General features: G+C 44.0%; 1 protein-coding gene across 3 annotated transcripts in view; it reads right to left on the bottom strand.

The window, feature by feature from the left end:
* The window catches only part of USP50 (ubiquitin specific peptidase 50), a 290,206-nt gene that overhangs the window by 144,091 nt on the left and 119,294 nt on the right, over nt 1–26,821 (bottom strand). For 2 of the 3 annotated variants that reach the window (XM_085646339.1, XM_085646340.1), the window contains exon 2: nt 6,136–6,330. In XM_085646339.1, coding sequence (XP_085502465.1) covers nt 6,136–6,330 — 195 coding nt within the window. The remainder of the gene's footprint in view (nt 1–6,135; nt 6,331–26,821) is intronic. The other variant, XM_085646341.1, reaches the window with a different exon arrangement.

Genomic DNA, 26,821 nt, shown 5'->3' with positions numbered 1-26,821 from the left:
CCGCACCCGAGTACTTCACAGGTCTTTAAAAGACCATTTACATGCTAATAAGCTTTGTTGTATTTCACCTCTTAGGCCCCTGCATCTCCACTTTGACAATCACTATAATCCCCTAGGCCCCCACAGAGCAGAGTCTCAGAGTCTGGGCTGCTGCACCCGGCAGTGTTTGCAAACACAATTTTTGTTTTTTTCAAAACACAGGTAGGATGTCTAAGGTCCACGGGCCGCCAGGGAAGGCTTGCCGGGCCGCTGGCGGCCCGCGGGCTGTACTATGAGTAACCGTGCTCTAGAGCTAAGTGCTTTAAATGCAAGAAAATAGTGTGTAAATCCGAAGCACCTACTGGAAACAAACAAGATGTTAATGTAGTACGAAACATGTTGCACGATTATGCTAAGTGTGAAAACTTGTCTGAAAATGATAGAGTGGAAGTGCTAGTTGTGAATGAAAACAGTACCCAGGATCCAGAATGTGTCATAACCCGAGATTTATGACAAAGATTAATGGTAGCAAGATCTCTGTGTTGGCTGACTCGTGTTCACCATACACATTGGTTGATAAAACTGTTTGAGGAAAATTGATGAATAGTTTGGAGCCTGAAGGCTACTGTGGGGTGAAGTTACCTATACATTGATACTTAAATGACACACTGGAGAATAAGGGCAGGTTAGCAGGTGGTAGGGTGTATGTGGTAGAAAATGGGAAAACATTGCTGGGATGGAAAGAGCGGATGGCATTTGGTATACTTTTGAACCCAAATTATCCCGATCAGATGTTGTTCACCAATGACATGGATAAAGAACTTTGGAGCAATAAATATCCCAAATTATTTGCTGAGCAATTAGCGTGCCCAAGGAAATTTGAGCATTGCATCATTTTAAAAGAGGAAAGTCGTTCGAAGGTACACAAAGTGAGGAATTTGAGGGGTCAACTGAGGGAATAACTGGACTTACTTTGTGTTTCAGGTGTGATTGAAACAATTGAGTCATCCGAGTAGCTTAGTCTGATTGTTTTGGTGACTAAGTTCAATGGGAAATTGAGGATGTGCGTGGATTTAAGAGACTTGAATGAGTGCATTTCGGTTGACTGCCATGCATTAATGAGATGCTCACAAACATTAGAAATGGCAGATATTTCTCGTCCTTTGATTTCTCAAGCGCAAGTTTGTTTTTATACGGAGTCAAAACATCTAACATCCTTTATAACACCAAAAGGTTGTTTCAATTTGTATGTCTGCCATTTTATGTTTGGTATCTGCATCGGCAGTGTTCCAACGGTTGATGCCAAGCATATTAAAAGACCAACCAGAAGTGCTATTTTCCCAGGACGACATTATGGTGTGGGGTTCTGATAAAGAACAACATAATTGTGTCTTGGAAGCAGTACTAGAAAGGTTAGAGCATGCAGGATTGACAGATAGCATGGAGAAGTGCATGTTTAGAGTATCTGAAGTGGGGTATTTAGGACACACACTGTTTTGAGGTGGTATTACACCGAAGATTAAAATAGTAGAGATCATTGAGAAGGTGCCCTCACCTGCTGTTAAGGAGCGACTTTGCTCTTTTCAGGGTCTGGCTGAATACTATTCTAAGTTTGTGGAACATTTGTATGTGCAACATCAATTAAAGGGAAAGGGTGTGAAATATGTGTGCAAAAGTGAGTGCCAGTCAGTGTTTGAAAGTGTTAAGCAACCCATTGACAAAGCTATGTTTTATAAACCATTTGACCCTCAAGACACGACCATAGTAGTTGTGGATGCTAGTACATATGGTCTTGGGAATGTGTTGATGCAAATAAAAGGTGACCAAGAGAAAGTGGTTGAATTTGCATCAAGGACACTAAAAGAGGTTGAGGGCACATATTCTACAATAGAAAGGGAGGCATTAGCATGTTGGTGGGATGTGAAGCATTTTAAAACCTTTGTATGGGGAACTGTGTTTGAACTGCACACTGATCATAAACCTCTCATCGAATTATTCTCTACCAAGGGGGCAGGAAGAGTGACCTAGAATTGCCAAATGATTTCATTGCTTGCAGGAGTATACTTTTGAAATTAGGTATGTTCCAGGCATCAAAAATGTGAATGCAGATTGGTTGTCTCATCTACCTATTCAGGATGAAGATTGTGTAGAAGATGAAAATGGTTAGTGGCCAATGTGGAGGAATTATGCAGAGGTGCTGTATCCGAAGATGAGTGGAGGCAGCATTAGCTGCAGATGAAATTCTGCGGTTACTTCTATTTTGCTTTTTTCAGACTAGAGGTCAAATTAATGTGGGAAGGCCACAATTGTATGATTATAAAACAGTGTGGTCTGAGGTCTCTTTTTGGATGTTATAGTCAGGAGGTGTGGCAGATTGGTATGAGCTGTTGGTGTGAATTCTAGATTATTGCAGTTGTTGCGTGAAGGACGTGGAGGAATGTCAGTCATGATAAGGAAGGCACACGTGGATTTCTGGTGGTTGGGAATGGACAGAGAAATTGAGGGGTTGTGCGTGCATGTCCAGTGACATTTCACATATTGTTAATTAAACTCCCATTATGTCGATAGAGTTTCCCACTATAGCATGGCAAAGAGTGGGAATAGACGTATGTGGTTCTTTTAATTGTGGGGGTCTGGAAGAGAATTATGCTGTGGTGCTGGTAGACTACTATTTCAAGTGACCACTGATGGCTTTCAAAAAGGATATTAAGACATCTAATATAACTGTGTTATGTGAGGAGCTTTTTAGGAGAAAGGGTTATTCCGAATGGATAGTTTCAGACAATGGTCCGCAGTTTGTGGCAGAGGAGTTCCGGAAGATTTTGAATAAGCAAAGAATAAAACACTACAAGACTGCAGTGTATCATCTCTGAGATAATGGTTTAATTGGGCAACTTAATGATGTATAAAATGAATGTGTATAGTTGGAGGTGAAGAGTGGGCTTGATTGCAAAAAAGAAGTCAAGAACATGATGTGGATGTGGAATTACAGGAATATACCACATTCTGTATCTGTAGAAACACCTTTTTTTTTGCTTAAATGGAGGGTTGCGTGTGTGAAACCGATGCCCATATGGATGGATAGAGTGTGTGTATAAGGCTGAATGGAAGGACAAGGTGGAAAAATATCAGAAGAGATATGTGGAAAGGCACAATGACAGAAAGGAACAACGACAAGTTAAGGAAAAGACAATGAGAGTTTAAAGAGGGTGATTGGCTTAGAGTTTGTGTTGGTTGGAATGGCAAGGGGTGGTTCTTATAAGTGGTCACATGCTAAGAAAATCAGTATGGTAAAGGGCAACATGGTGTGGTTGGAATATGGGAGGAAGTGGAACATGAAAAAGGTGACGAAGTGTAATGTTTGGGACATCGTGTCTGGTTCGAGGGGAACGCATATTCTTGAGGGACAACACTCAACGAAATATAGATGATGCTCAGGTAGCTATGGGAAGTGTGGGAATGCAATCTAAGTGGTAGACCAAGTATATTTGATGGCTATGTGTGTTCTTGGTCGATATTGTTTTTTTTGGGAAAATAATATTTCATTCCATATCAATATGCCGATATTGTTTTGAGCAAAAATGTATTTCCTTCTAAATCAAATTGCTCTTAATTATTATGAACGTACAGTTTATAGTTATATAGTTTTGTTAAATGTTTAAAATGCAAAATTGTATGGGGTGATATGTCATGTTTTAACTGGCAGTAATGTTCCATGGAGAGGCTGGGAATTCCAGAACTTTGAGGATGTGGGACTGCCTGACAGGGGTTGGATGGCTACATCTTACGATCTTCAGTATGGGTCATTTCACCAATATTTATGTGTGATATCTTCAAAAGTTACCTCTATGCCAGATGACTCTGAACTGATATAATGCAGTAATCCCTTTGTGCAGTCCACATTGGATCCAGTTACAGTTTTGACCCTTTCTCGTGCCATATGATTGGTCAACCCACAAGTGAGATACTGTTTCTATCTAAGTGTGGGAACGGTGGATAGTATGGATTTTGCTACAGGCAGTGAAATCTGGTGATCAACACTATATGAATATGTGGACTATGTACTTTTGATCAATATTTTGGGGTAAGAAAAGATTTGCAGTGCATTCATGTCACTCTGGCTTAAACTGACACAGATCTCTACTCTTCAAAATGTGCAGAGATGGTATATTTTCTCCATTCTTCCTCATAGGGGGGCAGAGTGACTATATGTCCTTGTGTATAAGGGCCTGGCAGTGATTATATGCCAGTCAGACCTAACCACCTACCCCGTTTGGTGTCTAGGGATGCTTTCAACTTCCCTGGGGTAGGGAGATTTGGGGTAAATTCCCAAATCTACATCCAATTGGCAGAAAGACATTCAGTGCAATGAGGGTTTGGGGTTGGCCACATGCCACATGCCAAGCACGACACGGCACCACCCTATTCTTCAACACAAAGGGACATAATTACAAGGGCATATCGCCACAAGAATGTCATTTTTTGTGACGTTCCTGTGGCAATATTCACTTTGCCATATTTACAAGGTGGCTTTAAGCCACTTAACGGGGCTTAACGCCACCTTGTAAATAAAGCCCCCTTTCACGCTATACTTAGCATGAAAGGGGCGCAATGGGTGTTGCGGTGGGCATTCCGTCACCATTAGTGATTGTTTATGTGCAGGAAGGGAAACCTTCCTTCACATTCACAATCATTCCCTCAACGCAGGCACCCTTGCGCTAAGGTACAAGGTGCCTGCGTTGGCGCTAGGCAGCTGAGTTTAGCGCCAGGGCAAATGCAAGGATGAGCCGTACCATTGTAAATATGACGCATTCCTGTGTTTTCAGAATGGCAGAGCGCGGAGTTAGTAATTTTTGCTTAACGCCACACTTCGCCATTCACTTGTAAATATGCCCCCAAATCCCTTATATTTGTGTTGCCTTCTGCCCCCTCTGGATAGCCCGGTGGGGTGGGAACCCCAAGATTGCTTGGAGAAAATGACCTCTCCATAGACGCCTGTACAGACGACGTCCTAGCCAATTGCAGCATTGTGATTGGCTTAGGGGAGGAGAGGGAGGCTGCCTGCTTCTGCTTCCTGTGAGCAGAGAGAAAGCAGGAGACGCGATGCAGGACCGGAGGCGAAGGTAATTTTTAATTTTTAATTTTATTAAATTAACCCTCCCCTGCACGACCCCCCGCCCCTACCCACGAGTCATGCCAGCTGCATCTGCGCTATTTCTTACCCTCCCACCCCGAATCCAGCAACTATCACACACAAACTGGAAGCTGTCCCTCAAGAACAGCTTCCATTATGCGAATAGCCACCATCCTTTCAGATGTCTGTATCCTGTCAATAGTTTGACCCACCAAAACAGTTGCAAATCATTGATCCATGACAAATCGCTAGGGAAGGGGAAAGGTGACATTATGCACTGTTCCTATTGATTCGGAAGGAGTTGCAATGCAGAAATGTACAACTTGGAATTGCCCTTTAGGCAGCGGCGGCTTCTCCGTGAAGGCGGAGGAGCGTCGCCCCACTGCTCTCAGCAGTGAAAAAAGGAAAAATAGTATGATAATAAAACAAGTTATCATTTTATTTTTCCTAGCTGAGACAAGGCCAGGGCGGGGCAGGACCAGGCCACCCTCGTTGACAGCAGCAGAGGTGGCACTGCTGCAAATGCGAATGTCAATTTGGCCGGACGTCTTAGGACGGACAATCCAACATGCGCATTGAGATCTCTTCACCCGAGCTGTGTTGCAGAGCCGGGTGGAGACAGGCACAGGCTACCAGGCCCTCACCGTGTGGCACACCAGGCCACTCAGACCAATCCAGGCGATGCTCTAATGCTGGGTATTACCAGCATGAGAGCAGCGTCTGGATTGGTGTAGGGATTGTTGCAGTCTGCCACAAGTCGAGAGGACAGAGACGGCGGCCAGCAGGTAAGTGCTCTTTAATTTCATTATTTATTCACACAACCCCCCCCACCCCCCCTCACCCACACACACGTTATTTTCACAGCAGCTGCTACTGGCTTTAAGACATTGCTGATGGCTTTTCAGTACACGCAAAGACAGCTTTTCTGTGCACCATGAGATGTGGACAAATCATATATTCAGTCATGAGAAATGTGTCTGCTCGCAGAGAACTCTGCGCTTCGATAGATAGTGCTGTATTACCTAACTAGAGCTGCTCGATGCTTTCCTGACACAAAATACTTCACTAGCGGGGATGTACTGCACAGACATTGTAACACGGCGTTCATGTAGCAAGTATTGCCCAGATTAGACAGGCCTACCGCTCCATTTTCCATTCCTTGCTTCAACCAATTTTCCGGAGTACACCGTCCATATTGCATGTCGGAACATCCTGCACTGCGGAGAAAAAAAAGAGAGAAGATTGAAGTCGTTTTACTAAATTAGAATGCGCCTAGAAAAGACACATTTAACCTAACTGTAGCGTTCATCGTGCACATGATTATACCTTTAGGCATTGGGCAATAACAGCATGTCTATGTGCGATCATGTATGCTACTGGGGCCTTTAATAGGCTTAAGGAGGCTAATTATCGTCTCTGAATTATATGTTTTATTTCATACACAAAAACAAAAAATATCCAGGACAAGATTTAAGTCCTGCCCAGACTACCAACAGAACTGGGCATCATACTGACCCGATAAGCAGCAAAGGTTTCAAAGTACAAGGTTGTTATTGTGTAATTATCTGCTGACAGTAAATTGTTTACCAGCTGAAAAATACATTTGCCTTCTATACAAATGTAGATTTCAAAGGAGGCCTAAGGCCCCAGGTGCCCACTTATCCTCCTTGGGCAGCATATAGTCAACCACCCTTATGGGCACACACACTTTAGGTCAAGCTCAGTACATGCATATGTATGTTTTTCGACAAAACTCCATCTGTGAATAGCGATAGATGCCCTTTTTTGGGTTGGCTTGACAACCTAAAAACAAGTTTTCAGGTGTACTACAGAGAAGAGCTTTGGCTCCGCCCAACATGCTGGTAGCCAGGAGCACATGTTTTCAGTTCAGAAAGAAAATTTTATTAATAGAAGTAAAGGTGTCAATACAGAAGTCATAACAATAAATTCATGTCAAAACAGTACAATAGGTTGCACTACACAATGTAGAATCGGACTTGTGAATAAAAAATAAACAGTTAATACATAAAAAGTAAATCATAGAAGTATTAGAGTTATAAATCATCTGGGAACGCATAAGGGGTTCAAGGGGGTTTCAGAACTTCCTGCTGAGACGGTTTTAGCTGGGAAAATCGTTTGGCACATACATCAAGGTAAAGTGTAACAGGGGACCAAGGAGTACATGTTTTGATTGGGCCAAAGTTGTGTGCTTCCACAGACAAACACGCTGTATTTTATGCCTTGCACCCTCCCACTACATCATTAACTTTAGACTTTAGAGTGTATTCTTGCGTTTGAGAACACTATGGGATGCCCAAGGCTTCACTACATGGATTTTTAGATCTAGATCGACAGTGCAATTGTTGCCTTACCTTGTTGTGATCACAAAAATAGCTTTCAGAGGACTACTGAGAAAAGAGGCTCTACCCACATGTTGTTCCCCATCGTACAGAATTTGATTGGATCAAAAAGTAATATGCCTCCAGGAAAAAGACTGTGGCACAGATCTATAAACAAGTGTGCGTTATTTTTCTAACGCAAACCTGACACAAAAAATTCAGGTCGGATTTACAATAAAATCAAAGTAACGGAAAGTTGTGCAATCTGCTACATTGTGTTACTGCTTTACGTTAAGGGGTGTTCTATGGGTGGTGCATGGGCGGCCCAACCACCATTGGGTTTGGACGCTGTAGGGAGCTGGCTCTGTATATACTATACCAATGTGAGGTATAGTGTGCACAGAGTCAAGTGGAACCCCAAGGGTAGGCAGAGGTAAAAGTAGATAGCACCTTACTCTCTATTTGTGGTAGCGTGGACGAGTAGTAAGGCTTTATCAGAGGGTAGTGTTAAGCAGTTGTTGTACACACTCTATCAGCAAATGATTGTCACACACTCAAAGACTGAACTCAGACCAATTTTGTTTGTTTAAAAATTTCTTTTAGTTATTTTATTTCCTAGAACCAAGCAAGCCCAGCACAGATAAGTGATTTATACTTTGCAGTAATAATACAGTTTGAATTACATTACTGTTGTAGATATACTTTGGTTTGATTACAGTAGAATCACTGGTAATGCAATGTTTTGGAATATTGTACATATGTTTTGTATTCGCTTTTCAATAGGATGTCAAGTAGATTACTTTACAGATTACTTTTCTTACACAGTGTAGCATACCTGGACACTACACTGGGACATTTCCTGTGAACAGGTAAGTAAAAGCGTTTTGGTTATATGGTAACAGTTTTAGAGACTTTTATACATTTTCCAACACCACACTTAAAAACTTTTTCATTGAGAAACAGTCAATGTTATCCTATGGGAGGAAATAGTGTTATCGGTTCACAGGTAAGTACTTTGTTGTGGGAGTTGGTATTCTGGGGTTAGACTCAGGGGTCCCCCAGGGTCAAAGATGCACTCTTGGTACACCCTCAGCGGCACTAGGGCGGCCGGGTCCAGAGTGCTGAGACCCAGTGTTATCTAATGAGTGATAGGGGGCCTCCGGTTGGTGGCTGCTTACGAGCAGGCCACAAGGTTGTGGGAGCAAAGCTCCTGGACTTAAGCTCAGGGCAAATCGGGATTCAAGATAGCACCAAAGGTACACCTACAGCGGCACTAGGGCTGCCGGGTGCAGATTTGTCGTTGGGTGCCCTGTTACTTTCAATGGGGAGTTTCCGTTTTGCAAACACACTGCAGGCTCCGGACAAGGGTCTTCTGGGTGCGACCAGCACTTGGAGAGGTAAGTTGGGATGCTGGGGGTTGGTTACACACCATCAGTTGGGCAATCTAAGGCCATGGGTCGTCGGGTGCAGAGGTGTCTTTTAGTGTCGGATCTTCTTACCAGCTCATGGTCGCAGTTGGGGGGACCTTCCAGACTGAGGCTGCAGGTGTCGGCTGGAGGCTTGAGGCAGGTCAGGGCCACTCGAACTCGGGCTGTGGGCGTCGGGTGCAGAGTGGTGCAGACTTGCGGATTTCGCCAGAGCTGGAGTCTGTGGGTGAACAAATCCGGTGTTCACGGGAGACAAAGTCTTTTCCTTGGAAGGCAGAGCAGGTCCTCGGGGTTCTTGAAGTTGCTGGCTGCAGGACACACCGGAGTTTCGCTTCTGCAGGTTCGAGGTGGGGACAGGCCGGTAAGGCTGGGGCCAAGTCAGTGGGCGTCCTCCTTCTTAGCTTCGGCACGGCTGTTCGGTCCTTCTTCTTCTTTTCTTCTTGTGGCTTCTTGTCTGAGGAGGCAAGGTTCAGGGGTGCCCATAAATACTAGATTTAGGGGCATTGCAGGTAAGTAAAAGGTTGGGACCAAAAGGTCCCTTCCTTGGGGTGTGTATACCCCCTATTATGCCACCCTTCAGTGGGAGGGGGGCATATGCCTCACTCTGGTTGGCTGGGTCCCCCCATCTGCAAGATGGAAGGGACTGAGAGTTGTGCTTCACCTCTCCTACCCCACCTGAGGGGTGGGGTTGGCAAAGGTGGGCACACCTCTCTTCCTCACTTGTTTTTCCTGCCGATTCTCCCACCCAAAGTGGGGTTCAGAACCGGTAAGGGCCAGTTTCCCAAAGCAGCAACAGGCCTGGGGAAGCTCACAAACGCGGCAAGCCTTTGAAGCTTCCCCTTCATGGACTTTGCCCACCCTGGGGAAGGAGACTTGGTACTTCGTCCCAGGATGTGCATTGTTTCAGACCCCCGAGAGCAGCAGGCCCTCGACCTAGGAGTCCAGAAACATGTCTGGTGGTGGCAGCTGGTGAACAGCCATTCAGCCTGGACACTAGTGGAAAGTCATTTTTCAGTGGGCATCTCTAAGATGCCCTCTGTGTGCATTTTTCATTAAATCCCACACTGGCATCAGTGTGGGTTTAATGTGCTGAGAAGTTTGATACCAAACTTCGCAGTTTTCAGTAAAGCCATTATGGTACTGTGGAGTTCATAATGACAAACTCCCAGCACCTTATACTCTTAATGGCATTACTGCACTTACAGTGCCTAAGAATGGACTTAGACACTGTGGAGTACAGGGCTCATGCACCTGTACCCTCACCAGTGGTATAATGCACCCAGCTAGAGGGGTGGCTGATCTATGCCAGGGCAGTGGGTTGTAGGCATGGCACACAGGGATGTATGCCATGTTGACTCTCAACTTTGTTCTGCACTTAAATACACAGCCTGCAACGGCAGTGTGTGAGTGTAAAGGTACAGGGCCTCTAAGGGTGGCACAACAAGTGCTGCAGCCCTTAGAGGCCTTCCCTTGTCACAGTGCCCTGTGGTACCATTTACCAGGGACTGACCTGTGGCCAGAGAGTGCCAATTGGGTTTGGTCTTCAATGCAGTTTTAGGGAAAGAACATAGGTCCTGGGTACCTGATTGGCAGGAGCCCAGGGCACACTCAGTCAAAGTACATCAGCAGTTCAGCAAAAAGTGGGGGAACCATGCAGAAAGAGGGCTCTTTCTTACAGAATTAAAGACAGGGATTTGAGCCAAAATCCTGCACCTACACAAGGCAGACGTAATGAGAGAGTTTTGTTTTTCCATGTTTTCCTACTTTTCATATATCCTGAATTTTACAGCACACTTACAAAGTGGGGAAAACCTTAACGTATATGTAATAATCAAAAGTGACACCAGAGCGTGAAGTAGAACTGTCACTTTATTCAGGCCATCCGCTCTCTGGGCAGGCGGTATGTCAACATTCCAAAGTGAGCTCCAGGAGATACCAAGGTAAGTGAGAAGGAGGGGGTGGACGGAAGGTACCAAGGTGGGAGTAAAGGGGAAGATACAACACATCTCCTTACCCAACATAACAGATAAACATAGAACACAGGATAGAACTTTACATAGCTACTCTGTCCCCGCTCCAAACATGACCGTCCTCCAACTCCACCACATTTTTCCCTTTGTTTAAAATCTTTTGTGGAAGGAAAAATTTACTCTGTCCCACTTGTACCCGTGTAGGTTTCTTTATCAACACAGGATCATTAACATTGGGTTTTAAATTCTTCGCTCCATGTTTCTTATCATACCATCCTTTGTAGCGGGATTGATGTTGCTGAACTTTAATCTGACTTTCTGATCTGTCATAGACAACGGTCTTACCCCCATCTAGCCAGAGAGGGTACAGCTTGGTGCCAGGTTCTCTCCCTCTTAAGACCACAAAAGGAAAGATGCCAGTTACAAGGCTAGGTGCCGTGTGGTAGGCCCACAAACAGTTTCTCAGGGAATTATCTACGTTGAAACCATTAGACATTGCCAGTTGAATGTGATCTTTAATCATACGGTTCATCCTCTCTACTAACCCATTAGCTTTGGGACAGTAAAGAGCAGTCTTCTCATGCTTGATGTTAAGGTTCTTTAAAAAGTCATCATTTCATCAGATGTAAATTGCACTCCATTGTCAGTTACTAAAATAGATGGAATCCCTTCAAAAGAAAACACTGACTTTAAGAAAGCAATGAGGTTCTTGATCGTAGTGGAAGGGGTGAATTTGGCATTTACCCAGTGGGAAGTGTAGTCCACCAGGACAAACATGAACCTTCTCTGTGGACCTAAAGCATCCATGGGGCTAATTATGTCCATGGCCAGTTTAGTCCAAGGAATTACGGGTACCTCCACTGGGGATAGAGGAACCTTATGTAAGGTCTTAATTTTGTCACTTTTGGCACAATTATAGCAATCCTTTACTTTTAATTCTACTCTTGAATCCATCTTGGGGAACCAAAAACTGTTCCTCACTTTACTTTTTGTGAGACTTCTCCCTAAGTGGCCTTCGTGGGTGAGGTCTATTATTCTGTCTCTTAGGGCCTCAGGTGGAACAATTTTGGTATTGCGGTAGATTTTGTTTTCATAAATGGTAAGCTCGTTTCTAACTTCCCAGAATTCCTTTAAACCATCCATGACATCACCACATTTGTCAGGCCAACCATTTATGATAAGACTTTTAAGTGCCTTCATCTTAGAATCCTTCTCCATTTCAATATTCCATTCCTCCTTGGAGAAGGAAGGGAAATGGATAGAAAGAATGGGAGTATCCAAGGGGTCTGCCTCGATGTTGACTGCTAGAGGAGATCTGGATAAATAGTCTGCAAGAACGTTATCCTGCCCAGGAAGATACTCAATTCTAAAGCTAAATTTCTCTAGCCCTAAAACCCATTTAGCTATTCTAGGGGATTCACAGAGTACTTTCCTGGATGAAAAGATGTGCGTCAAAGGTTTGTGGTCCATGCGGACTGCAAATGTACTGCCCCAAAGGAAAAACTTCAAATGATTAATGGCCCAGTAGTAGGCGAATGCTTCCCTTTCGATTACGGAATAGTTCCGTTCAGGTTGACTTAAGGTACGAGAGGCAAAGGCAATAATGGTTTCACCACCCTCCCCTTTCTGAGACAGTGTGGCCCCAAGACCTTTGTTGGAGGCATCAGTGCATAAGATGGTTCTCTTTCTATGGTCAAAAGGCCCAAGAGCATGTGAGCCAATGATTTCATTTTTTAAGTTAGTTACGGAATAAGAGTGTATCTCTTCCCATTTGAATTCACTTTTCCTCTTTAACAGTTCCCGTAAAGACTCACATTTTTCAGAAAATATAGGGGTGAACTTGGCAATATACTCAACCAAACCTAAAAATGATTTAAGCTCTTCCTTGTTCGTGGGGAAGGGAGCGTTTTCCACTGCTTGAACTAAGCTGAGTTTAGGTTTTATCCCTTCAAAAGAAAGATTGTGTCCCAGATAATCCACTTCTGTGACTTTGATCTTACATTTTTCATTTTGACAGTTAACCCTGCATTTGACAGCCTGGTACATACCTTCCTAAATATGGAGTCATGTTCCTCTTCATCGGCTCCATAGACCAAAACATCATCTTGAAAACACATGCTGTTCGGAATTCCCTCCAGTACCCTTTGCATCATTTTCTGGAAGACAGCAGCCGCCGAGGCAAGACCGAAGAGCATCCTTCCGAACATGTATGTGCCAAAAGGGGTGGAAAATGCTGTTTGTGGCCTAGAATACGGGTGGAGATCTACTTGGTGATAGGCCATGGAAAGGTCTATGACAGAAAAAAACTTAGCCTTACCCATGGTACTCAGCATTTCGTTGATGTTAAGAAGGGGGAAATGTTCAATCCAAATGTTTTCATTAAGGCTGCGTAAATCAATGCAAAGGCGAATGCCTTGTCCATTAGCTTTGGAAGCTATGACGATGGGAGATAACCACTCCGAGGCGTCAATTGGATGAATGACGCCTAAGTGGCAGAGTTTGTCAAGTTCATCTTTCAATGTCTGTCTTAAGAGTAAAGGAAGTTGGCGAGTTTTATGTACAACAGGTTTAGCCCCTTGTCTAATTTTTATTTTATGCTGATAGTGTTTCAACAATCTCAGTTCATTAGAGAAGAGGTGAGGAAATTTGTTACAGAGGGGTGACTCCCCCGTATCTTCTTTGACCAAATTGACTTGATCCCTGCTATTGGGGTCAAGAATAATACCAAGTTCTCTCTGGTGACGCCACCCTAGAAGATTTGAACCCGAGCTGACGAGGTAAACCTTGCCCACAGTGGATCTCCCTTTGAAAATAATTTGTGTCTCCACCATCCCCACCAACGGAATAGGGTCTTTAGTATACCCATGGGGTGTAATATCAGGTTTAGAAATAAGCATACCTGGATCCCCTTTGATTTTCCTGTAATCTTCCATATTCAACAGGGTAAATGGAGAGCAGGAGTCTGCGAACATTTCAATAGATTTGTTATTGATTAAAATATTGCATTTGGGGTATTCCGAGAAATTACTGCCGCAAGAACTCTTTACTTGGAACACAAATCTTATCTGATCATCGCTGGGTTCAATGATGGCTTTGACTTGGCTGCTGTCGCTGTCCCTGCATACTCTAGCTAAATGTCCTCTTCTGTTACATTTCTTACAGTGAGCATTACAAGCTGTGCATATAGGATTGTTGGCTAAATGATTGCTACTCCCACATCTATAGCATTTGAGGTCACAATGTTCTCTTTGAAACTTATTAGATGACTCTCCTTTACTTCTGACTTTCGATTTTTTTTTATTAGGAGTATCAACCTGTACCGCCGCAACCACTTCCTCAGATATTTTTATTTCCTTCATACACTTTGCAGTGTGTTCAATAGACTGAGCTATAGAAATAGCTTCTTCCAGCGATGGATTTCTTGACAACAATTTCTCTTGGATCTTACTATTGCTTGTGCATCTCACCAATTGGTCACGTATTAAAGAGTCATTAAGATCCCCAAAATCACACCTTTGAGTAAGACCTCTCAAATCGGCAATGTAGTTTTTTACAGATTAATTTTTCCCTTGAGACCTACTGAAAAATTTGTGTCGTTCTAAAACCACATTTATTTTATCCCCAAAGTGATTTCGTAATTTTAGCATAGTTATTTCATACACATCTAGGTCATCTTCCTCATCCAACTCTGGTTCTGGGAGAGTCTCGTACACTTTGCGACCATGAACTCCAATATTGTGTAAGAGAATATGCTGCTTCCGTAAAGCAGAAAACCTTTCTCCACCCATAGCAATCAAATAAGACTCAAAAAGCTTTGTCCGAGGGGGAGGAGCCAAGATGGCGACCGAGACGGCAGCGTAGACTCCCGGCTCCGTGAACCTCCGCATCCCGCACGGATATCCTGCATGAGATCCTCAGCCTGCGCGATGCGATCGTGTTTGTGAATGAGAGTGGCAACCGATCGTGTGCCTCCGAGGTTTCTGGCTGCGGTACCGCCGGAGAAAAGTGCATTTTAAATTTGCGGCCCGTGCAGCCCTGGAGCCAGGACCTCGAGTGGACGCCTTGGCCGGGTGGCAGTTCAACAACAGCGGCCTGTGGTGACTGGGTGGAGTCGGTCCACCGGAGCGGTGCCAACCTCGGCCTACATTTCGCCGTGGTCGTTCCTGCCGCTAAGCGAAGCGGACCGAGTGCCTGCCCGGGGGTGCCGCTCTCAGATTCCCCGGTGATAACCCCTGCCCTTGGCGACGAGCTGTCCGGACGCCGCCCGTAACTCGCCCTGATTCTTGCGGGCGGCTCCCGGATCTTCGCGGGAGCTGGTCCGTGGTGGGGACGACTGTTGCCCGTGACTACGCAACGGATACATTTTTGCCTGCCCCCGGACCCTGTTTCCAGCGCCGTGGGCCTCGGGGCGCTTGTTCCTGGGTCCCGGCCCCCATACGGGTCGGGCCTACCCGGCGGCCATTTTGTTGCGATGAAGCCTACCATCCTGTCCACTGGGTCACAGCAGGATTGGGAGTGTGTGACTTTTGGGAGTGTGGCGGAGCGATCGCAGAGAGCTATGCTGGGGTACGGCGACCTCCTCGAGGCCCTCGGTGCCCTTCATTCCTCCTTGGTTCATGGCGTCGGGGTCTTGGGGAGTAAGCTCGATGGTGTGGAATCAGCGTTGGGACAGTGACGGCCTTCCTGTCCTCTGGTACACAGGGACTTCCCACACTGCACACCGGAGGACAAAGTCGCGGCCACCCCTGAGATTAGTGCACAGCTGGACACTCCGGACAGTATGCTACAGTGTGATCGGCTGGTTGTGGGTCTGATCTGTTCCGGAGGTATTGGACCTGAGTGGGAGGTGGTGGCCTCGTTCCGTGCACGGCCTCCAGTGACCCAGGGACAATTCAAGCAACAGTTGTCTACTTTGGCTGCTTCCGCCTTTCTGGACCCTGTGTGCAGTGCAGACTCTGGGGCAGCACTGGGAAGGCCGTCCCTCCATGATGTGGACTGTGTTGGTACTCAGAGACTTCCACCCCACATGTGTGTGTCGCTTCCCGGTCGTTTTTGGACACTCCTTTACCTTGGAACATCGGACATGGCGCTGGGTCGAGGGGTAGGCATGGGCAGAATTGCAAAGAGTGGTCAAGGATAAGGCTGATCCTTCAGGGGTGGTCATCTAGTAGACGGGCGGGCTCAGGGGTTGCGTGCTCTCATGGTATAGCTATTAGCATAATCGGTGCATAATGCTCCCCATCTTTCTTTGACATGGTCGATTTTGTGCTGTTTACTGTTTGCTTTGGGGAAAACTTACCGTGCGGGAGGGGGAAGCCGGGGGTATGTTTTGAAGGCCCTCCTCCAGTTTATTAATACTTTCTCTACCCCCCCGTCTGGTGGGGTTCTTTTCTTACTCCTTTTTTCCCTGTTTCTTCTATGTTTCGGGTCTGGTTCCGGGGCGACAGGCACACTGCTGGGGGGGGGGGCCGTACTCATCTGCAGAGGTGCAGGGTGGGGGGTTGGGGGAAGGGGTTCTTTAGTCTTTCATCTCCTTTTTCCATGGCCTCCTTTTTCTTCTCTGATTCTTCTTGTTTTTTCTTCTCTGGGATCAGCGTGGTACACCTCCTTTGTTGTGAATCGTCGCCTTTTCATGTGTGCCACGATTTCCGGGGTGTTCCCTGGGCTTTAGGGCAGGGGACTGCAGGCGCAACTGCTCATGATATTCTTCCCCATCCTGAATTTCCTGTGTCTGCGCCATTGATCCAATAGATTGCTGATTATTGCTTATGTCATTATTCTGCCCGCCTCTTATCGCTGTTGGGAAATTGTTCGGCACCTGATCCTTCTGTCTTTTTCCATTATAAAATGAAAACCTTTTTTATCCTGGTGTCCTACCTGCGCTGTTCACTGGCCAGACTATATTAGCATGAAGATTCTGCTCCCCGAGGTGCTGCCTGTGTTCACACTTGATCTTTGTTGCTCTGATTGCTTAGCGGCCGGCCCCGGGGGGTTGTAGGCCCATACTTGTTATTGATTGAAATGTCAATAAAGGTTTTTCCAAAAAAAAAAAAAAGCTTTGTCCATTCCTTCCAATGGATATCAGGATCTCCACATTCATTTAGAAATGAAGGAGGTTGACATATTCCTGGAGTACCCATTCTAAAGGAACAGAAAAATATTGATATTGCAAAAATGAGTCAATGTAAAGTGAGTGAAAAACACCAGAGGGTCCAGGGCAAGCAGGTAAGTAGAACGAATTCACTTAGAATAGTTGGATCAAATGCAGGCAGAACTCAGCGTGAAGTTTTAATTTTAAAAATAATCACCACAAGTTCCAGGATCAAAAATGCAATGTAGCGCTATTGCCAATGGCGCATCTTAATGTGAAAGTTCCTGAATGCCAGACCCAAAATAGTTCAAATGCAGGTAGAACTCAGCATGAAATGTAACTTAAAAAAATAATCACCACAAGTTCCAGGAATAAAATGCAATATATAGCGCTATGGCCAAAAACACGTCTCAATGTGAAAGTTCCTGTAATACCAGAACAAGAAAATAGCAAGGTGATTTTCCTGAATGCGACAGCGCAAATGCTGCGTGGCAACTCTTCCCCCAGCTGGACCAAAGTGAGGTAAATTGCCCTTACACCCACCTCATTGTCGACAGCAAGCTGAGAGAAACATGCCACAGCCTAAGAAGGATACTTGAAGGCAGCCAACTGAAGAACGTGCCTCAGCAAAACAACAGGATTCTTGGTCTGGGTGGGCTGACTTCCACGAAAGGTCGCTGCAGTGACTACCGCCCGCTGGTGGGCGAGAGCCGGCATCCGCAACTCATCACTGAGAAAGCTAGGAAATACCTCAAACACAGAACCAGGCAGGGTGCACCAGGACCCAACGGAGCACGACTACGATAAACTCCGCCCGCTGGTGGGCGTGAGGAGGCGTCGACAGCCACGTCTTCAATCCGGACCCAGGAAGCCGTCAGCAATGCGGAAGTCTCGCTGAACGAAGGCTGTTGAAGAAGAACTGCATCGGGAAGGAAAGATCCTGCTGGCGAAGTTTAATCGGAGCCCACGTATGGTGAGGAGCTCTTTCACATCAGCAACAACGTACCAGCAGTGCTGAACACATGATTTGAAGAGCGTCCTGAGGTACTGACAGCGTACTTTGTAAAACCACCATACGCCGAGGCTGGTACTCGTCACCAACAGAACGAACTGGTACTCGAGCAGAAACGCACAGCTGGAAAATCTCCCCACCTCTCGAGAGCAAGCACAAGGGGAAATGACCTGTCCTGCCCCCTCACAGGATCGTCGCCAGTGTAATAATCAAAAGTGACACCAGAGCGTGAAGTAGAACTGTCACTTTATTCAGGCCATCCGCTCTCTGGGCAGGCGGTATGTCAACATTCCAAAGTGAGCTCCAGGAGATACCAAGGTAAGTGAGAAGGAGGGGGTGGGCGGAAGGTACCAAGGTGGGAGTAAAGGGGAAGATACAACAGTATTGTTTTAGTATTGAACGGGGATGACACCTTTGATACAACAACTATGTTTCAGAGAATGTAGACACCCCTTACACTAGGGCGCAAGCGTGTCGGTGTTTGAGCATGGCTGCCTAAAGTTCACTTTCAGTAGTAGATATGGTGCTGTTCTGATCCCTCCAGTTCAAGCGGTGCAGCTCAGCAACTATCTGCCCAGTATTGCGTGTCTTATATGTAAATGTATATGTAATATGTAATCAAATCTGCTTGCATTGTGCTTTTTGGCTTGTTGTAAAGCTTATACTAGATACAGCAGGCCTGAGTTGGTTATGGAGGCAAGCAAATGATCAGGACCATAGGCTGCCTGAGCTCTTTAATATGAAATATGACGTATTTAATGTGAAACACATGTTAATCAATAGGCATTTAAGTATGAATTGTTATTACTCTACATTAAAGATTACAGATAGGTATTCTGTAGTTAGCAATCATTTAGGTGTTGGTTACCCCGTATGACAAACCATGGATATAGAAGATTGGCTCTGAGAGAATTCTTATTAGGCTCTCTTAGGAGATGGTATTTTGCTTAGCCAAATGTAATTTTGTGTGCCTTTCTAATTTTATGCTAGTGTGTTGCCTTGTGGAAAGGCTTACGTTCAAACCTAGGCCCGAGTTGGTTAGGGTGACAAGCTGTAGGCCTTATTGGTGCACTAGGAAACATTATGTCTGATGCCCTAGGGTTGGTCTACCTATTATAAAATGTTATGACAAAGGCAGTCGGTCTCACTTATTAATTGCAAAAGTTTTTGGTAAAGCCAGTAATCCTTTAACAGTTGGTTGTTATCGCATTGTGCCACAGGCTATAGACAGGTATTCACAGATTACTATAGCTGTCAGTGGTTTTGGCGTTGGTCACCCACCCTGACAAACTGCGGGGGTTTTCACTGTGAGGTCTTGTTGGGCTCTATTGAGAGTGGTTGTATATTGTTTTGCAAGTAGTACATTTCAATATATTTGTAATTATATAACTGTTTGAATAATTGCTGCCATGCAGATGAATAGACCAGTGCTTGGGAAGGTGTAAATCCAACAGTACAGGGTAAAGGCCTTATCAATTCTCTTGGAAAACGCATGCCAGATTTCACAGGTTTGATCTGTTTATTATGAAATATTATAACAAAGTCAGTAGACCTGCTCTCATAGCAAAGCTGGTAAACCTGATGTACTTTTTGTGAAAAACATGTGTTAAAGGCAGTAGGCTTTTAAGGATGGATTGTTATTACACCCTGCTAAAGCCTGTAGACGGGTATTTTGTTAAAATGAACTTCCCAGATTACTGCAGTAGGCAGGCAAGGGTTATGATGATCCACCTGAAAAAATTGTGGAAATATATGATATGTGCTACGATAATACTTATTTGGATCACATAGGAACGATAGCAGTTTGCTTTGCTGACTATAATTTTGTATTCATTTGTACTTTTAAGTTTCTATGCCAGATGTTTGCTTTACGGAAAGGCTATGCTCAGTACAGTAGTCTTGAGTTGGTTATAGGGACATGTAAAAGATAAAGGCTGTTTGCCTGATTGTTTATCATGAAAATTCACAAAAAAGGCAGTAGTCCTGGCATATTTATTGTGAAAAGCCTAGATTTCAATACATTTGCAATTTCGTGACGGTGTACCTGATGGTTGCCTTGTGGGAAGGCTTATGCTCAGTACAGTAAGCATGAGTTTGTTTTGGTGACAAGCCAATGACAACAGCTATGAATTTGATTTGTGTGCAGGGAAATGTTATGTCAAATGCCATAGGACTGCACGTGTATTATGACACATTATTACAAAGAAAGTGGGTATGGCATATTTATTGTGAAATGCATATGGTAATGCCAGTAGGCCTCTAACAGTGGATTGTTATCACATTTTGTTGTAGACCGTAGTAAGGTATTTGGTTACAAGAAATCTCATAGATTACCATAATAGACAAGGGTTTTGGGGTTGGTCACCCACTTGGGCAATACTGGCAGTAGAATATCACTGTGATGATTCTTATTAGGCCCTACTGAGATTAGTTGTATATTGTTTTGCAAGCTGTACATTTGTACATATGTGTTATTTTATAAATGTTTGCCCGGTGACTGCTAGTTTATACACACTTGAGTAGGCCTGTATATTTATTTGTATATAGTGTCAAACCGTTAGCAAAGGCTAGAGGCCTTATTGGACCTCTGGAAAAAGTTATGTTTGATTTTTTAGGTGTGATTTGTTTATAAAGAAAGGTTATGACAAAGCAAGTCGGCCTTACTTTCTTATTGTGAAAAGCATGTGTTAAAGGCAATAGGCATTTAAAGGTAGATTGTTAATACTCTGTATTAAAGCCTACAGATAGTTATTTTGTATCATGGAATATCACAGGTTACCATAGTAGGCAAGAATTGTTTTGTTGGTGGCCTACCCAAACAAACCATGGGGATAGACGGTTTGCACTCTAGAAATACTTATTGGACTGTATGAGTACATATTTTATAGATATTTGTAATTTTATTATGGCATACCTGATGGTCGACTTTTATGACGGTTTATGGCCAACGCAGTAGGTCTGAGTTGGTAAGGGTGACAAGCCGGTGGTATAGTGTGTATAACGAAAGGTTGCAATGAAGGCAGCAGGCCTGGCACATTGATTGTGAAAAGCATATGTTAAAGTCAAAGGTAGATTGTTATTACTCTGTAATATAGCCTACAGATAGGTATTTTGTTTCATGGAATCTCACAGATTATCATAATAGGCAAGGATTTTGATGTTGGGTACCCCTCTGACAAACCATGGGTATTTAAGATTGGCTCTGTCCGAATCCTTGTTAATAGGGATAGTAGTTTCTTTAGCCAACTGTAATTTTATATACTATGTAATTTTATGGCTGTATGTCTGATGGTTGCCTTGTGGGAGAGCTTAGGCTAAGTACAGAAGACCTCAGTTAGTTATGGTGACATGCCAATGATAAAAGCTAGTGGTCTGATTGGTGTTCTAGCAAAAAATAATTCTGATGCCATACATCTTATCTGTTTATAATGAAACATTATGGTAAACACAGTAGGCCTGAGATATTGATTGTTAAAGCATATGTTAAAGTCAATAAGCATTTAAAGCTGAATTGCTATTCTTCTGTATTAAAGACTATGAATAGCTATTTTGTTACATTAAATGTTACGTTTGTAGGGAAGGATTTTGGTGTTGGTTACTACCTCAGACAAACTCTAGGGAGAGAAGTCTTGCCTGTAATAATTCCTACTAGAATCTCTTCTTAGTTGTCTGCTATTGTATTGCTATAAAAAAATCAGTAAGTAATACATACATCTATGTATATAAATATATATCCATCTAAATACATAGATGGCCTTTGGGTCACCTCTATTCTGCCACTGGCCTTTCTGAGTGCATTTAAGCTCTGCTTTCATCCATGACAACATACTGCATGTGGGTAATGGTTCAGTCCACACCAGTCATTGGCTCTCCACCGGAAAATAAATGTGCTTCAATATCAGGGCAGGTTGGCCAGTCCTTTAGTTTTCAGTTTTCTCTTTTTATAGTTTCCTTTTCATTTCTTTGGTTCTATTCTTTTTACTTTTATGTTTCTTAAGAAAATACTATAATTTTCCAGGCAGTGCTGACGGGTTGCTTGCTGATCACTTGTTTAATCTTCTTCTAAACAAGGAGACCATTATGGAAGGCTGTTGTTCCTAGTGTATCGTTGTTTTATTGTTTCAAGATGGCCACATGTTTGTTCAATATGTTACGGCCATACTGGAACATTGAAACAACAAAAGACAATGTACAATCCCTCTTCAAGAAGGACACCCACTGCTATGTTTTGTTTGGTTATTGAAAGCATATGCCTGGCGTTTTTAGACTGCAGCATGTTTTCTTTTTTCTACTTGTATTCTTTTAAATGAATCTTGTATAAGTTGTTGAGTTTGTAACTATTGAACAACAAGCCAGTAAGAAGCACCATCCATTTTTTGCACAGTGAAAAAATATCTATTTAGTTTAAAATATTAATCACAAATCAGCCGACGTGTGTTTTGCACCATGTATCACTTCATCAGGGCCATCTAGAGTATGTAAATCATTCACTTTTAGTTTTCAAATAGGTGGTGGATTCTCTCATGACTCAAGGAGGGATCCTTTGCATGTTGCCTTCAAAGTCGTAACTGGCGTAGTGCTGCTCCCACTTCTGTATGCTGTATTGGACTAAATAAATCTTTCTCTACAGTGAAAAAAAATGGATGGCTCCCCTCGCTTGTTTGTTTATTCATTAGTTTGAGATATTATACCAGCAGGGCAAATTGATGTGTGTTTTTTTGAAGAGGGAGTGAATGCCGGTTTAATGGTTTGTGTTTGGCCAAATGCGATGTCAAGATGTTGGGTTTGTGTGTGTTTTATTGTGGTTGTGTCAGAGGGTAACTATATGAAAGAGTCAGTGTATGGATCAATGGATGGTTGAGTGCAAAGATGAGTGATAGAGTGCATGTATGATGGCTTATTGCGTATCTAAATCCATCAATGACACAAAAAGCACTTTCATTCATAAGCCTGACCTGTATGCATTACCAATGCTTGTCTGTGAGGTTGATAATGGAAATGGTCACTCCACGACTTCCCTAACAAAGAGATTGTAACCACGACTCTGTCTAAACCACGATGTTTTTCCATGCATTCCTTTACCACAATTTTTCATGGTAAAGTAATGTGTGTTAAAAAAAAATGCTTTCCACATAGTACCCCGATCCCCCCACCCCTTAAATACTAATTCCCCCACCCTAAAAATAAACACGATCACCCACACACAAGCCATGCTTGCACGTACTGTAATCGTGACACGTGATGCTACATTACTGGTGTGTGCTAGTGCAACTTCTGTCACTCGGTCGACCTACCACAGCATCAGCTCCCCTACTTCCTGGTGTCTGAGTACTTATCTGGAGCTTCAACAGTTTGGAGCGCGCTGTGTATAGTTAGTTATGATGTTAAAGATCGATCAAGCAGAATGCAAGCCTGCCATCTAGTGGTCATTTTCTTTTTCATGTATCTTGAGCACAGAATGAGCGCTTATATATTATCAGCATAAGGGCAGAAGCATCTATCGTGATTAGGAACTTGAAGTTGGGGTGAACTGAAAATCACAAATAATGGAGTGGAAGTGCAGTGAGCTCACACTATTGCAGCTCTTGAAATTGTACTACACCGGAAACAAACGAGGCAGTGTTGTGCGTAGTTTAAGATCAGGGCATATAACGTCTGTTATAGAAATAGTGGTGTGAAAATGACGAATGCACAGATAGATAGTTGACATTCAGAGGCGCAACTAGAGTGAAATTTCGGGGGGGGGGGGCTAATTCTTTCAGCAATCGGCAGAGTGAAGAAGCAGGGGCTCTAAGAAGGGGTGAAAGAACAACAAAGCCTTGTTAACAAGTAAATGGTCTTTTAAAGACCTGTGAAGTACTCGGGTGCGGCTGTGTGGGTGCCTGGGAAGCTGTCTCAGCCCGGGCTGACACACACGACTGGGGAGGGGGGGGGGCACTGCACGCCTGTTGGCACTTATACAACGCACAAACAATTGAGGGACAGAATGCAGAACAATGTCATACATTCATCCCATTACAGAGATCTGGGCCTAAATCCATCGTTTTTTTGCTCACCATGCCATTCCAGTTTGGACCCAGCCATATGCAAATCAGTCTTGACCCTGTGCCCAATGAGAACAGTCCAGCGCGAACTGCCAGGCCAGGTCCTCTCTGGACTGGAACCAAGCATCCTAGGACCGGTTTCGGGATTTCAGCCCTCATCAGCATGGATAGCTTGACTCCAGTGGCATGGAGAGCACGGGACCCACGTCTGGGCATACCCATCCCACTCGGGGTGACATAACGCAAAAAAGAACAATTGATGGACAGTAGAGAGATCTGGGCCTAAATCCATCATTTTTTTGCTCACCATGCCATCCCAGTTTCGACCCAGCCATATACAAAGGAGCACACTCGACCTACAAAAACACTAGACTGAATCAGCCTTAACCACGCACATGCGTGGTTAAGGCTGAGTCGTTTTTCAGGCAAGTCGTTCGGCTTGCGTAACTACAGAACTCGTTGTTACGGAGTCGTTGTTCAGGATGTTTCCCGCAGAAATATTAAGACCCAGATTTACAAACACTTTGCATTGGATTTGTTTTACTTTTTTAACCTAAACCTGACCCAAAGTGTTGTGGTGGGATTTACAATCCATTGCAAAAAGTGATTTGATTGTAACCCAAAGTGAAACAAAGCTGCGCAATGTGCAAAGCACTGCCTTGCTTTACCCTGTATCAAAGGGGCGTTCCATGGGGGATGTATCGGCCTTCCCATGCAGCAACCCATTAGTTTTGACACAAATCCCCATCTACAAAGAATTATAAACAGGCACTTGTCCAAAATCTTGTGCCTCCTCGAAGCGGATGAAACGAGGAGAAATGTTTTTGTTTCTCCTCGTTTTTTCTACTTTATGTGTGCTGCTTACATAAAAAGTGGATAACGCCTCAAAGAATACTTAGTCTTTGTACCTGAAGGGACCCCTTCCAGCACAAAACCTATGCTTCCCAAAACGCCAACACCCTTGCATTATGGTGCCAGGTTATTTGCATTGGTGAATGGCAGCCAAAAGTATGCTAATGCAGGGAGAGAGTAGAACAGCCCCCCATCTTAGTTGATATGTTGCTGTTCTGCTCGCCCTTACTGTCACGCAATGCTGTGAAGCAACTTTACTTGCTGCGCTGAGTTGTGTTAGTTATCTTTAAATCACCTTATTGTGGTGACCGTAGTGAGACAGTAAGGGGGCTCACTGGATAAAAGGGCAATCCATTTGTGTTTCCACATGCCATACGTTTCTCATTAAAACATAACAGCCTCACCCTTATTGTCATAACAATAATAATTGTCCTCGGTGGCTATACAAGACCCCTTACCCTTAATGAAGCAAGGGAATACCTTTTCACCTACCCTTAGGCATTGTGATACAGGGAATGTATGTTCCACTGGCTGTTGTATTGCTTATGCGAAACACAGATTTTGCAGAGTTTGGATGAAGGAAGTAGACAAAAGTATCTCTTTTCTCAGTAAGGTTATAAAGTGGTGCCCTGGCCACGCAGATTGGTCTACCACACTGCCCTGCTGGAACGGTTACCCGACCCACTTGTCCAAGGTTCACAGGAAACTTGTAATTACATGTCATTACTTTTTCAGTGGACATGGGCACTCCTAGACCTCTCACTGCCAACATTTAACTGCCCCTAGATTTTAAACTTCCACAAATAAATACTGGAACGTTGATGGCTCTAAATGATGGAGCAAACCAATGTATGCAAACAAACCAGGGCCCACTTATTCCTACAATCCAAATGCCTCTTTTATCCTACTCAAGTCTTCTTAATCCTCTCTCTGATTTTTTCCAACAACCACTGCCCTTTCCCTGATTGCTCTCTTAGTTTTGAGAAATCCTGTTATAACCTCAGATGGTGTAACTCCAGCTGCTTCGCAAATGAAAGTATTATATGACCATACTGTCCTCTTAATTTGCAATTCCTAATGGGACTTACCATTCATGACATATTTTGATGACCAGTTTAACATTTCTACCTTTCCATTTCAACTTGGATTATACAGAGACGTAGCTTGGTGAACTAATGCCACCTTTTGCAAATACTCTTCAGATCTGTGAGACGTAAATTGAACCCCATTATCACTCGGCAAGGTAGCAACCATCCCCTCTACAAAATTAGCATCAATATACTATAAAACCAGGTCAGTATCCACTTTATCCATGTGCCATGACTCTGTAGGAAAAAGTAATGCAATGCAGCGCAATACGCTGCCTTGCGTCACTTTGTGTCAGGTAGGCATTCCATGGGTGGTGCATGGGTGTTAAGGTGCATCTGCTCATGTATTTTGATGTAAACCCATATTTACAAAGAGATGTAGACATGAGTTTGCACAAAAATGGTGCGCCTGCCTAGTCGTACTCTGATTTCCAGGCCAGGGCCCTACAGGGAGGAGTCCTCTATTTGTAAACTTGAGCCTAATTACGGAATCTATTCTGTGGTTGAACACCTTCACTGGTCCTCTTCACTGACAACAGGACCTACTCCTTGGCACCCCCTTTACAACCTATTTTGTCATTTCAGTTTGACTCCAAGGCCTGGGTGGCATGGGGTTACATTCTGCTCCAGTATAGGTATCAAGGACCTTACAGATACTGAAGTCATATTGCATACACACCCTCAGGATATATTTAACACATTTGTCCATTTCCAACGAACACTATGTCGTTCAGAGATACACAATGATATCGCAACAGAAAATCACTTTTTAACCAAGTTCCAGATACCCACACTTTCGGATGCAGGGACAGACGTACTTGATGTAGAAAGATTAGCGAGGTGATCGCGGCACTACCTATAATAAATCCTTAGGACAAAACGGCC

The sequence above is a fragment of the Triturus cristatus genome, chromosome 3_1 (assembly GCF_964204655.1).
Source record: "Triturus cristatus chromosome 3_1, aTriCri1.1, whole genome shotgun sequence".
In the NCBI taxonomy this organism is placed as follows: Eukaryota; Metazoa; Chordata; class Amphibia; order Caudata; family Salamandridae; genus Triturus; species Triturus cristatus.
This window is presented reverse-complemented; position numbering and strand designations above follow the sequence as displayed.